This window comes from Melopsittacus undulatus, chromosome 8 (genome assembly GCF_012275295.1).
Source record: "Melopsittacus undulatus isolate bMelUnd1 chromosome 8, bMelUnd1.mat.Z, whole genome shotgun sequence".
Lineage (NCBI taxonomy): Eukaryota > Metazoa > Chordata > Aves > Psittaciformes > Psittaculidae > Melopsittacus > Melopsittacus undulatus.
In genome coordinates this window covers 52,147,357-52,162,944 of record NC_047534.1, presented here as the reverse complement: position 1 = coordinate 52,162,944, position 15,588 = coordinate 52,147,357, and the positions used below count along the sequence as shown (strand labels likewise).

Below are 15,588 nucleotides of genomic sequence, written 5' to 3'. Positions count from 1 at the left end.
AGTTCCAGTGCCTCTGTCAAAGCTGGTTTAGGTGTGGAGTAATGAGGTGCTTGCTTTTTTAATTTGGCGTGCCTTTTCCCTTACCCTATATATATATATATATATATATATATATATATATATATTTAATAGCTGCAGCAGTGGTTGTCTGTTCTCAGGCGTGGTAATTGATACCAAATAAAATGCATTATTTGTATTCAGTCAGGAGGATGAGATTGTATTCAGCGGGCTGAAGCCTGAACTCATTTACAGTTTCCCGAAGCCGGGCTTTCAGGAGCCCTCTTTTCAATTTGAAGAATACCTTGTCAGGCAAGAGAAGTAGTGGGAAATGGGAAAGCACAGCGTGTAAGCCTGGCGCCTTTTGATTGCTCATATTTTAAACCAGGAGAATGTTAAATAACTTCCATCTTCAAAGGGTGGTCTGCGATACTGGGAATACGGGGCATTAATACACCAACAATATCAGCTCGGCACCCGTTTATGAGCGACTCGCATCTCTCTTGTGGTTGAGGGGGAGGGAAGGCTTCGGGCTCTTGGCTTCGGAGCCGTTTGACGCAAGGACAGCAGGTTATTACCTGGAAAGAGCTGTGGATCATGAGGATTTACCACAGGAGGTTAATTCTTCAGCTCCCTGTTGCGAGTAGTCAAACCGTACGGTCCTCATTCTTCAGAGCCCACGAGCGGGTTTTGTTAGTGCAATTTATAGCCTATAAATTAGACTAAGCTGCAGTGATTGCATAGATCTGCCTTCACCTTCTTAAACAAGGATCCTACTGAAAAACATACCCTGTGGTTTTGTGTCAGAGCACCATTTCTTCCCTGTTTTATGGGTCTGACACTGCAGTCACACATGGTGATGAAGGCAGCCCTTGTACCTTCTCAGGTCAATATTTAGGCCTAGCAGTAACCAGCTTGCATCCATGGTCATGCCTTTGTATTGCTGGCATCCTCTTTTGCACGTTCTGCTCAGTGTCAAGGAGCCAAAGGTATCCATGTCCCCTTTACAAAGAGCATGCAGAGCACTGGTGTGGATTCTCATCAGGGATTGCCTTCCTCTTCACCTGGAGTGATAGCAAACCCTTGCAGGATAGTTACTTTGAGCATTTATGGGTCAAATACTTCAAGTCTCCTACACAGATCTGTAGTAAATCCTTTCCCATTGTTCCCAGTTTTGGTTAAATACTTGATGAGTGCTTACAAAATAGTGGACATAGGGAAAAGAAGAAAAATCCTGAATAAAAAGCTTATGTTTGATTTGGGCTCTATTGCCAGGCATTTAGCTACATAATTTTTCCCTCACTAATAACTCGCAGCACAACTGTGCTAAATGGGTAATTAGTAAGTAAATTTATTAGGGGAAAAAACGTGTTTCTTTATCAAATAGGCAGTAGTATGTGGATTTAGTTACTCAAAGAACCAAAAGCTACTCTTTAAGTAATCTTTGGCTTTATATTTTTCTATATTAATTCATCTTAAGTGCTATTCTGGCTCTGGAAAAAGCTTTGCTTTCCATGATAGCGAACACTATACTTAAAGTGTAGGATGTTCCTGCCCATGGCAGGGGGGTTGGAACTAGATGATCTTAAGGTCCTTTCCAACCCTAACTGTTCTATGATTCTATGTTATGTTAAATTTCATGATTAAAACCAAAACGAACCTAACAAAATAGAACTGTATTTAGCACTAATCATAGCTCAAAGAGTGGTTGCAGTTAAACCAAAACCATATTACCAACCTTGGGGTAAAATACTTGGTTAAGGTTACTAGGGTATTTAGTACATGAAAGGACCCAGATGGAAAGTGACATTTCAAGTATGTCTTCATTGCCCAAACTTGTGTTAAATGTGGCTGTTAGATGAAGAAAAAAGAACTGCTTCAGAGAGAAGGCATTCATGTATTACCTGGACCAGGGAAGAGACTGTGGTCTCTGCTTATGGGAGGAGGAAGTCATCAGCTTTTCGTTTTGATTTGGTTGTGTGATGTATTGCATAGGAGAGAGAAGAAAATGACTCTGCCATTAGTTCTTAAAATGGTTGATTATTACGCTACCATAGCTAATACAGTGGGAAACTAAGCACACTGAACACAGTAGTATTTTTTTCTACCCAACATACATTAGTTACCTTCTTTTAGCACCTTTATTACCATCACCACCTTTTCTGTGTGTGTCTGTCTCTAATATGAATGAAAGCTGATAGAGTCCATATGATGTTTGGATATCTGCTCCACTATGTATTAAAATAGACTAGTGTTACACGAGTTAATTTGAGGATCAGTAAGATACAGGGTGCCCAGAGAAGCTGTGGCTGCCCCATCCCTGTCAGTTGGACACAGGGCTTGGAGCAAGCTGCTCTAGTGAAGGTGTCAGTGCCCATGGCAGGGGTTGGAACTGGATGAGCTCTAAGATCCCTTCCACGTAAACCAGTCTGGGATTCCATAATTCTATATTCTTTGAAAGAAAGAGCAATTGGAAGTAATAAAGTGATTTCCCGTTGGTTTTTGTGTGTTCCAGCTGGTCTGCTTCTAAAACTGATGCAGAGTCCCATTGATTTAATAGGACTAGAATCAGAACTTCAGCCAAGTTGCTTTGTCATACCTGTTTGAAAAACTAATGGGTATTGTTAGGAGACTCTCCTTTAGCCTTTGCAAGTCAATGAGCTCAAGAACTTAGCTGCTGTAGACTGCAAGGGGTTATGTCTTGGATTTTGGCAACCATTAAGTCAAATGATGTAGTATTTTTATTGTTCCTTCTTCCACCCCTTTCCCCTACCCTTCACCCCAAACTGCAGATACTGGGTTAGGAGATTCTGTGTGTTCAAGCCCAAGTATATCGAGTACAACAAGCCCCAAACTTGATCCACCTCCTTCACCTCATGCGAACAGAAAGAAACACCGCCGGAAGAAAAGCACAAGCAATTTCAAAGCTGATGGTATCTCGGGCACAGCTGAAGGTAAGCTTCCTCTATGTTGGAAGTCTTGAGTGTTGAACATAACATTCCAAAGAGCGTGGTTAAGTACAACTCAACTACACTATTGGTTTGGAATATGGAAGGTAAATAGAATTGTCTTGAAGTAGATAAAGACTGATCTTCTAATGGCAAAGCTGAATAATCTGAGGCATCAAGATGGTGAGTTTGACTGCGTGAAATGTGTTTGGAAGTGATTTTTTTGATATATAAATAAGTGTCCCCAAGTTAATATGGAGCATCATTAGCTATAAAGGTAAGGAATGGCATACTTGTGAGGTGAAAAAGTCAGGTTCACTCAGTAGCCCATCACATCACATTAGAACCTGTGTGTTTTTTCAGTGTTATTAAATCTAGTGTTATCACTTCACCTTAGACACATCCTGAGCTCCAGAATCGCCAACACTTCTGATGCCAGTTATTGTTTGAATATTCAGCTGCTCATGGACAGATTGTGTTATTCGAGGATGAAAAGGAAAAGGGGAGAGTTTAAATGTTTGGGTTCTTTTTTAAGAGCCCTAAAGCAAAAGCCAAAAAGAACTTCTTTTTTTCCCTTAGTTTAGCTTACTATTTCCAACACGAACACTGCTATCGCTGTTCAATGCCCTTCTGAAGGGGTAACAATGTGTACAGTAGCCAGATATGATATAAAACATGCTTGTATCTTTAGAAAAGAAGAAAAGAAACATGCTAGGATTCAACCAAAAGAGCTCCAGAAAAAAAAAGAAGCTGAACAAGGGTAGTTGGAGGGCTTAGAAACTGGGGAGTCAACATATGAGGAGAGATGAAAAACAGAGACAATGGAATAACATTGTTGGAAAGGGGAGTGTTGAGTAAGAAAAAGATGCGGTTGTAAGCATCGGAGAGTGAAAAACAGCTAATTCAGTATCAAAGAGCATTGGAACAAGTTCTGAAGAAAGGATGACAATTGCAGACAGCTGAAGAGACATTAAAAATAGATGTAATAATAGTATACAACTGAGAAGGGGCATGTTAACTACTACTTAGTCATCCTTATTTGCCATTTATTTAATTTCTCAATTGCGCTGCTGTCCCATCCGGAATTTATTTCCCCACCTATCTATACAAATCCTTTTCTAAAAGCCATCAGCTTTCTTTTTCAGGCGAGCTCCTGTTGCGTTCTCTTTCCCATCATTTAACTGTCTTTGCTGTCAGTTTCCCCCTAGTTTATGGCCTAAAGCCAAAAATTATTGTAACCTTTTAATTTGTAGACTTTATTTTATTTGACAATCCCTTTTTGTACCTTGTATTTTCATACCTCAATGGCAAGTGAAAGAGGGGCTTTTTCAGAGCGCTCACCATTGGTCCAAGACTATTTTGTTGGAAGTCAATATGAATCAAGAGCAGCTGGATATCAAGAGCCTTTGAAAATCTCTTTCTCAGTAGTTAATACATGTATGTTTTCTTTCTCCTGGGGGGATTATTTTCACAAGCCACTGGCGCTGGAACCTCTGCGGTCCTGGTCTCCAGGAGCAGATTCCTGTCCCACAGCGAGCAATAGGGGATATGCAGTTGTGCATCTTGCCCCCGAAGCCCCTGTTCTGATGGAGTGAGAAGGATGTGCTCCTTCACCCTTCTCTGTTTCCTCTTGCTCTTGTTGTCTTCCAGTGTTGTAACACGTTAGTCTGAAATCACTGTGCAGTGACTCTGCAGAATTGTCCCCTCTCATAGAAACGGGACAGATATGCTTCCAGAGGGCAAGAACTGGCTGGCAAGGAGCAACTAAGTAAAACACAGGGAGCTTTAAAAGGAGCAATGAATGCCAACGCTTGCATTTACAGTCTTTGTATCTCTACATTAGCCCATCAGCTTTCTTTGACCTGCCTCTTTTTACATGTCATATGAGATGAGCACTCTTTCACAGGTGAAAGAGGGTAGGTTGAGCTGAGCTCTTAGGCAGAAGCTGTTCCCTGTGAGGGTGCTGAGGCGCTGGCACAGGGTGCCCAGAGAAGCTGTGGCTGCCCCATCCCTGGCAGTGTTCAAGGCCAGGTTGGACACAGGGGCTTGGAGCAAGCTGCTCTAGTGGAAGGTGTCCCTGCCTGTGGCAGGGGTTGGAGCTGCATGAGCTTTAAGTTCTCTTCAACCCAAACCAGTCTGGGGTTCTACCATTTCCCTTCCTCTACACTGGTCCTAAATGTAGATTTAAATGCTCAGAGGATTACTGCAGTTCTGAAGACCACAAATCTGCATTAAACAGTGAAAGGAAGATGTTCTGAGACATTCATGCTTTGCCTCAGCAACTTTGAACAAGTGTTTGCAATTGACCTGTTGAAAACAGGCTACTGAAGGCTGTAGTGATAATCATGGGAGAACCGTATCTTCCTTCCTTCTGGAAATCCTGAGGCACACTGTGAAAAGACAGAGGAGGATCCTCCTGCAGTAGCTATTCTCAGACAGTTACAGTGGATCAGAGTTAAATGATTTGGGTAATTCTAGATTGTATGTTGTCTTCCTTTGGGTCTAGGCACGTTTCAAGTGTCAGCTTTCAAATAGGAATTCTGGGTTCCTTCATTTTTGCCTGTAGCAAAGCTGAGGTGCTCAATGAGACTTAAATCTGGTCTTCAGCAAACTCAGGCATTTTTAGTTCACATTGCAGTCTCTTTTTCTGCTTGAACATGCCTGCTTTGATCACTGACCTCTGCCCAAGTATTCAGGTATCACGATGATGGGCACTGGTGAACCCAGGGTGATTCACTAATTCCAAGGACTGATGCTCAACTCTTTTATGCCCTTCCATAAAGGTCATGCTGATTCTTCTTTCTCCACACTATCTGCACATGCACAGCCCTCTCTTTCTGGGATTGATTCTTTCATCTTCTTCGGTTTCTCTTTCTACACGTCTTAGAGACAATGGTTCCAGTAACAAAAATCCTGAAGCAACTGTGCTGCGGTTGGATGAAAATTAACATTCAATCCCTGCTTTGGGAAATGAGATTCTGGGGAAAACATTCCCAATTCTCTCTGAAACCCAGAGAGTTGTTCTTTAGTTCCCTGCACAGACCTTGCCACTGAAAAAATGTCTCCGTGTTTTTGAGGGTAACAGCAGGAATGCTTACATTAGGCAAGGTGCCAGCAACCAGCAGTGTTTTTCCCACCATGCTGTCTAAACTTGCTCAGAGCAGGATTGTACAGTGCTGTGATTCAAAGAGGAATAGCTGCTCAGAGCCCGGTCTGTTTTGGTACCCTTGTGCTGCTGCAGTTAGTGCAATAGCTAGTGCTGTGTTCAGTGATAATAGGAAGGTTTTCCAGCTTGAAAACACGTAGAAAAATTAAAAAGCTTTCTTGGAAATGCTCTTCACAGAAAGACCTTTCCCACTGTTGATTCTTCTCGCTCTTATTAGGCGGCTTTAAAACTTCATGGCTGTGAACCTGCCTGCCCTCAATCCATCGCTGAGATTTTAGGAGCTATAGAAAGCTGTCTTTCAGCATCAAATCTGGATCATCTGTGCTCTGCAGTTGTTCCATTGACTAAGAGCTCTGGCCAGTGGGGCCAGCATTGCTGCCTCCTGTAGGGCCAGTCCAGCTGCTCCAGGTGAGGAGAATCCACTCCTTTGGTCAAGGAGATGCAAGGCAGCTGCCAGCACTGTGCTTTCAATTTACCTTCTCTCTCTCTCAGCATAGGCAAAACAATCCTCTGTGTTCCCATCCATGCAGATGGAGCAGAAAAAGAGGAATTGATGATAGACTAATAAACCTGATCAGTAACTTGGTAAGCTCTCCAAGCTCTGCCTTTTCTCTGTAAATCCATGGTCCACGTTCTTCTTCATTGGTTTCTAAAGAACTTTTGAAGGAGCTTTTATGTTTATCGTCAGAACTGCTTTCTGAACACAAAGATACTTGTTCTCTGCCCCTTGTAAAGTGATTGCTTTTCCCTTTGCTTTTCTGATCTAGCCCCCAACTCTAGATGTACACTTCCTGGCTTGTAGCTTAGGGTGAACTGAGGAATTGTATAGGTTATTTCCCTGAGGAGAACAAGTCAGGTATTTCAAAGGCTCGTGTTCTTCATATGCATGTTTTATATGACACTGAATGTCACAAGTCTTGGGGAGCATTGAAGATGAGCTGTAGTTACATTCTAAATGAAAATACAGTCATTTGTTTTCTGTGGCTGGAAAACCAGGGTTTAGTCAGACTTCTCCTTGGTACTTCTAGCAGTGAGCAGAGATGCTTTAATCTGGTTTCTAAGCTGCATAGGCTGCACCCTCCCTGGCAGTGTTCAAGGCCAGGCTGGACACAGGGGCTTGGAGCAACCTGTTCCAGTGGAAGGTGTCCCTCCCCGTGGAACGGGATGAGCATTAAGGTCCTTTCCAACCCAGACCATTCTCTCATTGTATATGATTCTATGATGGATGCAATCTGTAACACCTGAAAGTTTGATTTTTGTGTAAACTGGAAGCAATACAGGTGTTAACTAAAATGCAGTACATGATGCATGAAAAAAACCTGCATTTTACCTGCAGTTTCTCCCCCAAAGCTTTCCTCAGCAACCTATGATCTACCTGCTGTCACACCTTTCTGGGCTTGTTCGGTGAAACAGATGCAAACAATGAGCTAGTGTTTGTGGGAGAGTAGAGTATTTGTTTGACAGATGGACTTGACTTTGTTAATGCTAATACTTGTTTATAACACATTGAATTAAGCACTATGGTGAAGGGCTGTGTTTTTACTTGGTGGGGTTTTTTTGCCTTGGCTTTTTATGGTCTGGAAGAAGCATTCTGACATCGTCAGAGGACAGGATGTTCAGAAACCTTTCCAGCACAAAAAGTCACAGCATCATCACTCCCTTTTCTCTGCAAGGAAGATGTGAAATCTAATATCTTGACCTGCAGCTGCAACAAGGGCAAAACTGCTCACCTGTTAAAGAGTTTGTAACCTTTGGAATCAAATCTATTGGATGTCAAGGGCCCTTTATGGATTGTGTTTCTTGAAGGGATGCACAGAATTAAGCTGCCACCAAAACTTTTACAAGTGAAGGTTCTCCCAGTCTAGTACAGGATACTTGTGTGTGTAGTCTGCACTGGGATTCTGATACTGCTGCAATCCACGTGCCGGCTAAGCACACTAGTTTGGGACAGGAGGTTCCCGAGGTGTGGTAAAGCAATAACATGAACTTACTGATCAGGAGGGGAAAACGGGCATTCCTTAAGGATTTCCAAGCCAATCTTTTTACAGTTATACCCTCTTTAAATGATAAGAGTTTTTAAGCTTTTCCCCTTCTAAAAAAACACAGAAAATTAAAAACTCAAATGTAGTCCCCTGTTAGACAGAAGAGTGTTTCCATCCTGTCATGTACTATTACATAGAATCATACAATCCCAGACTGGTTTGGGTTGGAAGGGACATTAAATCTCATCCAGCTCCAGCCCCTGCCACAGGCAGGGACCCCTTCCACTGGAGCAGGGTGCTCCAAGCCCCTGTGTCCAACCTGGCCTTGAACACTGCCAGGGATGGGGCAGCCACAGCTTCTCTGGGCACCCTGTGCCAGTGCCTCAGCACCCTCACAGGGAACAGCTTCTGCCTAAGAGCTCATCTCAGTCTCCCCTGTTCTGGCAGGTTCAAGCCATTCCCCTTGGCCTGTCCCTACAGGCCCTTGTCCCAAGCCCCTCTCCAGCTTTCCTGCAGCCCCTTTAGGCACTGGAGCTGCTCTAAGGTCTCCCCTTCAGGAGCCTTCTCTTGTCCAGGCTGCCCCAGCCCAGCTCTCTCAGTTGGGCTTCTTCTCTCCCAGTTTCTCTTCATCTTGTGGTGGTCAGTTTGGTGAGAACATGTGTTACTTCTGTTTCTGGTCTCTTCAGTGTCTCAAGTTTTAGAAGGTGAATGTTCCATACGTTTAAAAAATGTTCAGCAGTATTTCAAGTGATATTGATACCAAAATGGTGTTTTGACTGCAGTGCTGAGCAAAGAAAAGAAGCATTTGTTTAGAACTGGTAGGGTTTGCAGCATAAGCAGGTAACTGGGAAGGTTGGGGGGGGTAAAATAATTCATTGAGGGTTACTGCTGAATTCTCTTCATATACAGTGTGTTGATTGTAATGTCATTTGTTTCATCCTCCTGTGCATGAAACACTGCAGAAACTGCAGCAAATTGCATTTTGCACTCAGAAAAGCCAAGTTCTGCTTTGCTCATCGTCACTAAGCCTGCAGTGTAGCAAACTTGCTTTTGGGAGGGTTTCAGGAGTGTGGTTTGATCAGCATCTACATCCTGATTTTGTGGGTTAACTCAGAGGAGTCGCAGGACTTGCCTGACCCAGCCCTTCCCTGTTCTAGCTGCTCTGTAGGTAAAAATACTAAATCCCCCCCAAAAAATAAGCAACTCAGGGCTTAGTTGCCATTAAAAATGAAAGAAAACTGAGCAAAATACCCAGCTGTATTTTCCTTCTGTCTGCGTGAAAAGGAATCAACCGTATGTGACCATGTCCGTTGTCTGTAATGCCAAATGCTTGTTTTGATTTGAGCATACTGCGAGTGTCTCCGAGGTTATCACCTATTCAGTGTCAGAACACTCTTTGGTTGTCATTTATCAGTAAGTTCATTTGCTGCCTTGTAGGAGACACAGACCTGGCCGGTGGCTGTGCACCTGAGAAACAGGAGGGCAGAAATTAATAAAATCTAGCCTGAATCTTCAGAGACTTGCTTTCAACCAAGGCATAAAGGTCACTTGTTGGGAATCCTGCAGCCTCCGTTGTCACAGCCTATCTGACATGAAAGGTTTGCTGCTGAAAGGCATTTATGTTGATGCTGAGGAGCAAAAGACAAGGGAGGTGAAGCTCATCTATTGTTTTAACCTACTTCATTGCAGGCTAAACAAGTTGAAAGAGTCCTTCTTCTCTTTAAAACCACTGTTAGCTCAGGGTCAGAAGAGGCTGCTGGTTCCACCTACCTGGTTGAAAGGAAAAGTGTTGCAGTGGTGGTCAGCAGGAAAGGGGATTCTGGAAAGGATAAGTCCCAGGGTGAAGTGGTGGTGATTGCACACACTGGCACGTCTGGATAGTTAGAGAAAGATAGCACTTTTTTCCCCTGCATCTCTCTGAAGAGTGTCCCATTCATATTACATGAAGTGTTGTGTGACTGCGGACGGGTACACTGTGTATCCTTGGTACAAGTGCTGCTCTGTGGTTTAGCCTGATTTTTTGGAAAAGGAACAAGTTTTAAGTAGCTTCATAACTGAATGAAAACCAATGACACCTTAGCATTTTACTGGCTTCAGTTTATTAGTGTCCTTAAAACTGTGCTGTCAGTCTGAGCCAGAGACCTTGATAATGGAAAAGGTTCCTGATGTCCACAAGAGGATGTCTACAAGATAGGAAGAAGTGCTTGTAAAATATTGATCCTGCTGCAGAAGTTAGTTCCATTTTGGTGTGTAAGGAAGTGTCTCTATCTTATAAGTTCCTTGCCAGTTTATCCAGAGCATAAGACCATGTAATTTCATGATGAATCTATGTATCTGAATTAAAGTATCTTAAAAGATTGCAACCTCTCCGAGGAAGTCCTCCAGTCATGGACTGTTCAGGAAGGTATAGCAGGGTACATGTTGCTTTATCTATTGCTGTTCTGCTTTTAGTAAGCATCTCCCACTAGCTGTTGCATAGAGCATAGCTAAGTGGACCTCATGCCCCAGCCTGTGGTGGCTGTTCACATGCTCTGCTTCTCTATGGCTTGTTAAATGGGGTTTTGCCTTAGGAGGCAGAGGGCGTCTTTGAGGGGAAGGTTGATGGGATGTCAGTGGATTACAGGCATGCTTTTTTACTCATAACGTGGAATGTGTGATTAATGCCAATGGCTTGATTGTGGAGGTTTGCCATGTATAGCTCACACCTGGAATTCAAGGGAGAATGTCAGTGGGTCTGATCTACCCTAGGGTTGTAAAACGTGCTCTTGGCATCATGCTAAAAAGAACTCATAATCAAGAAGTACATGCAGAATAAAATGTAGAAATAGCTTTATCTCATTGCAGAACCATACGTTTTAGTCAATTGTGGGTAAGCCCCAAGGAGTATCAGCTGTTACTCAGTGCGTACTTAGGGCTAAGAACTGATGTGAGCATGGTGTTGGGAAATACTCCTTGTGTAATCAGCCTCCTGAGGTCTGAAGACCCTCAATGGGCAGTGAAACCATATCTGCCTTTAAATCCAGGTGAGACAAGTGATGATGGCTCTTTGACAGTCCCCTCCCCTGTGTGTTCTGAATAAAGGGATTCCAGGCAATGGCATCCAACAAGAGGCATGTAGGAAGTCTCATTTGATAAAGTTTGTGAATGTAGGTGGACCTAATACTGTGTGCTTACAGGGAAGTGAGAGGGGAAATGATGCTTCCAGCTGATTCCAGTTCAAGAGTCTGCATACACAGGATTTGCCCAGCATCATAAGTCTGATACTCTCTTTTGTACATTGTAGGCATTAACAGGTGTGGGGAATTTGCTAGTTCTGCTACACACAGACTCTGTTTTGCTGGCCAGATGCTTCCTCTATTCCCATTTAATGCTGGCAGGATTATTTTGCAGCATTCTTAGGCTTTAGCATTCAATAACAACCTATAGATCAAGAACTCTTTTGCCCTTTTCATTTTGGTTCTTTGTCAAAACATTTGTGACACCTTTGAAAAAGCAGGTCCAAAGCAAACCTGAGGAAGGTGACACAGTGAATACGAAGGATTTGACTAAATAAATTGTTGAGTATATGTGTGTTTCTCCTAGGAAGTTTACTTAAAGGAAAGTGGGCAAAATGCAGAAGCTTGAGCAAGTTAAAATGGTTTCCTTGAAGAGATGGTGATTCCCATTTCAATTTCCCTTTGTGGTTCTAAAGTTAATAATGAATCCTGAGAGTGTTATTTTTAAGCATAGTTTTTCCCTCATTTCTATGTGTTCATGGGTGTTAAGTCTCTTCGTGCAGTGATTTTCAAAGGGTAGGTTGGGGTCATGGTGTTCCAACCACTCTTGGACTCCAAGCTGCAGTAGTGTACCTTGGCAAGTGCTGTGCACCTATGGTTCTTGCACAGTGACAGAGTCTGTGAAGTGTGGAGCTGGATACTCTCATCTTGCTCTGAGGAGTCTCCAAATGGTATGTGTTTGAAAGGGTGACCAACTAATATGAGAGGGTGGGTTCCTTGATAGTGAAATGCCAAGTGGAGAGCTTCATGGTACGGGATCTAATCTTCCATAGATGTCGGTGCTGTAGATGGAGGTGGGGGGGTCTTACCTAGGCTGGCTTTACCTTTCCCTGAGTGGTAGGCTCTTGTCTCATCGTAGCAGCCTTCTCCATTTGAAAATGCAACTCTGGAGTTGTTCCAGTTTTGATGCTCTGTGGTATTGATGTCAGGCATTTACTATACAACCCCTTAACAGTAATGTAGACCTCTGCTTACTTCCAGTTCCTGACCAGTCATTTCCAACCTGTGTTGTTTTGTCCAGTGTTAATCAAATAGATGCCTTAAATTAACTGTCAAATTCAGTGAGCAGATGCTTGGTATCTTTCCATCTGAAGCCCCTACTGCAGATGCACGTGCCGTGCATGAGATCTCAGTGCTGAGCTCGCTGCATGTTTGTTTTATACCCTGTGCTTTAATCTCTTGTTTTCAAGCCCTCCACCTTTCTCTTTAAGGAGAGGTTACTTGTGATAGGTGTTATGCATTATATGTAGTGCACAACTCCGGTGAAAGGAGTAGGTAAAAGGCAAACTTGAACAGGCCTCATCATTGACATTTTCCACCACTTCCCCCCCTCCAGAAAGGAGCTTAAAAAAAAAGAAGGAATAATAAAGGTTTCCTTTGTGAGTGTGAGATGGAGAAAATTGCCCATTTGTCTGTGAGGTAATAGGCTTTGGTGTAATATGAAAATCTATCAAATGATTACATTCAATGGCATTAAATCACAAGTCGTGAAAGGAGAACACTGTGCAGTTTAATTCTATTTAATTTGGGGGGGGGGGAGAAGACACATGCCCCCCCCCAGAAAAGATTGTTTGAGTTTCTCTTAAGCTGATTTCTCTGTGGTCTCTCTTAAAAGTGCCTTTCTAGTCGCCACACAGTGATGTGATCATTATCTGTCACCTCGTCGCCTTGCTGCCTCAACACGCAGTCAAATACAAAAAGAGAAGGTGGGGGGATAGAAGGGGGGGGGAAAAAAGACCAGAGGAGCTTGTGAAGTATGACTTCCTATCCCAAGACTCATTGCCTGCGATTCGTACCGCTTGACAGTAATGATCTTATTACAGTACTCTGGACCTTGAAGAGATTTCCTGAGGAGAGCGAAAGGACGTGCCTCCATGTAATCAAGTGGCGCTGAATATTCCACGCGGTTTTGATCACACACTGATTGGGCACAGTTTTAGCCCATCTTCTAGTCAATTATGCATGGCCCCTCGTGCTCCTGTGATAGTCAGAAACATTGATGGCTGTTGTCTGGGGGGGACGGGGGGGGACTGGCAGCCAGCCAGGGGTTTGAAGTGCAGTCATTCCGGGAGAAGTGCTTTTTAGTTGGAATTGATTACCTTTCTTTAGGTTTTTGCTTAATGGCAAAACTGTATTGGAGAGGGCTTCAGGTGAAAAATGGACGGATTAGCCATTTAGAGTAGCTAAACTCCTAGTCAATTTTTAGCTTTCCCCTGTTTCCATCTAATTTCTATTTAATGATGTAACGTTTGATAATATTTAAGATATTTCATTTCCAGTTGCTGCTGAGCACACATGTTGAGCACATGTTAAATTACAGCGTCTCAGGTTTGAGGTTTTCCAAACGAATCCGGTTTAACCTTCAGGCTGTTAGAACCTGCCTTTTCTTCACCTGAGTGTTCAGTTTATCTGCAAGTGGTACGAAGATGACGTTACCATCGTTATGGGTTTCATCCCATAATGAGGATGAATTTGCTTGCTTTCAAAGCAGCAAAGGGTCAGTAGTTGGGTCCTTAGTTGAGATTCTCTTGTCTTAGAGGCTGATGAGGCTGCTGTTAATTTCTTGCCTATAAAAACGTCACATCTTTCTTAATTCACATTCCTCCTCAAATGAAAAAGTCATTGTAGGTGTGTACATCCAACTCTAAGCACCATATGAGGAAATACTGGTTCATAAGCGATGCTTCTTATTCCAGTACCACCAGTCTTGTTTCTCACATCGGAATATCCTACAATACATAGTTCTCAGGTGCATATATAGTTTGTAGGGATGGGAATAGGACCTTATAGTAGGCTGAAGTACAACTTTGGATTAGGCATGTGTCAAGTGAAGAGCTTATGTTTGCCCTGCTTGGAATATGCAGTGACTGGCAGTGAAAAGATGCAGCCAAAATACCCCAATAGCACCCCAAAGTGTTATTTCTGCTTGGGAATATAATTCTGCTCTACCTGCCCACTGCTGGCTGCAGTGATAAGAGTCCTGCTGAAAGACACTGCAGGCTCTCAGCCTTTTCTGAAGGTGTTCCTGCCACTCATTGTCCTCCTTATGAGGCTACTTCCTTCAGAGGTTCAACAGAACTTACTGGGTCACTTAAATAGCTCAGTTGCTCTTAACCTTGCAAGTGAACCCTTCCTTATGGATGCTGTGCCTCTTCTATTGCTTCCCTTTAAACTGGATTGTGTTTTGATATGTTTTAATTGAAACTAATCCGGTGCTGGCCAGTCCTACGCTTTGAAAGCAGCTTTTACTTTATTTTTTGTTTGTTTTAGTAATTCCTTCTGGGTTTTTAAATCAGTTTTCACTTCCCGTACAGGGGCCAAAGCAGAATTAAGAGCAACTAAAAGAGTCAGTCTTGGCATGGTTTTGCTCTTTGCAATACAGCTGTTGGCTTTTCTTCCAATGAATTCAGGTTCAGCTGTTGTCCGATATTCCATAGCCTGGTTTAGTCTGTAGTATTCTGCTACTGCTCAGCAGCCCACAAGAGCAATGAGAATCTTTTTCTCTTCCTTCTTCTTTGGAAGAGAAACTTCTGTATATGTGTGTATCTGCTGATCTGTGTGTGCTTATCCCTGTACCAGCAGCCAGGATTGCTCTGTGCTCCTCAGCCTTCTGCCACCTGCACTGAGACAGGAATTCCTCAGTGGCTGGGGGGCCCTTGGTGTGCTTCTTTCTTGATGAGGTTTTGAACCAAGCCTTTAGTGCCCAAGTTGTAATAAACCACAAGGCCCATGGTCAGTAGACTTAAAAGGGGAAGAAGTTCTACTCTTTTGGCTCTGCTGACTTCCTTCAAATGGTGGATTTGGTTGTGTGAGCCTGCTGCCAACTCTGCCTGTGGGACTACACAGAACCATAGGATCCCAGACTGGTTGGGGTTGGAAGGGGCCTTAAAGCTCATCCAGTTCCAACCCTTTGCCATGGGCAGGGACACCTTCCACTGGAGCAGCTTGGTCCAAGCCTGTGTGTCCATCCTGGCCTTGAGCACTGCCACGAATGGAGCAGCCACAGTCTCTCATGCTTTTCCTGAAGGAGTATTTATCTAAGAGCTGGGAGGAGACTGATGGAGCAGATTCTGTAGTAGCAGATGATGCCTTGCAAGCATCTCATAGCATATTTAACAGCACGATATGTCTGGAGTGACACCAACTCTGGTGAGGCTCAGACGTGTCATGTCCAATTTCCCATTTGAATGGGATGCTGAAATGTGGGAAATACCTGGGTT

General features: G+C 43.3%; 1 protein-coding gene across 2 annotated transcripts in view; it reads left to right on the top strand.

Moving 5' to 3' along the window:
• AGAP1 (ArfGAP with GTPase domain, ankyrin repeat and PH domain 1) overlaps nucleotides 1–15,588 on the top strand; it is a 316,234-nt gene that overhangs the window by 229,058 nt on the left and 71,588 nt on the right. For both annotated transcript variants that reach the window (XM_034065690.1, XM_034065689.1), the window contains one exon: nucleotides 2,790–2,951. In XM_034065690.1, the coding sequence (XP_033921581.1) occupies nucleotides 2,790–2,951 (162 nt within the window). The remainder of the gene's footprint in view (nucleotides 1–2,789; nucleotides 2,952–15,588) is intronic.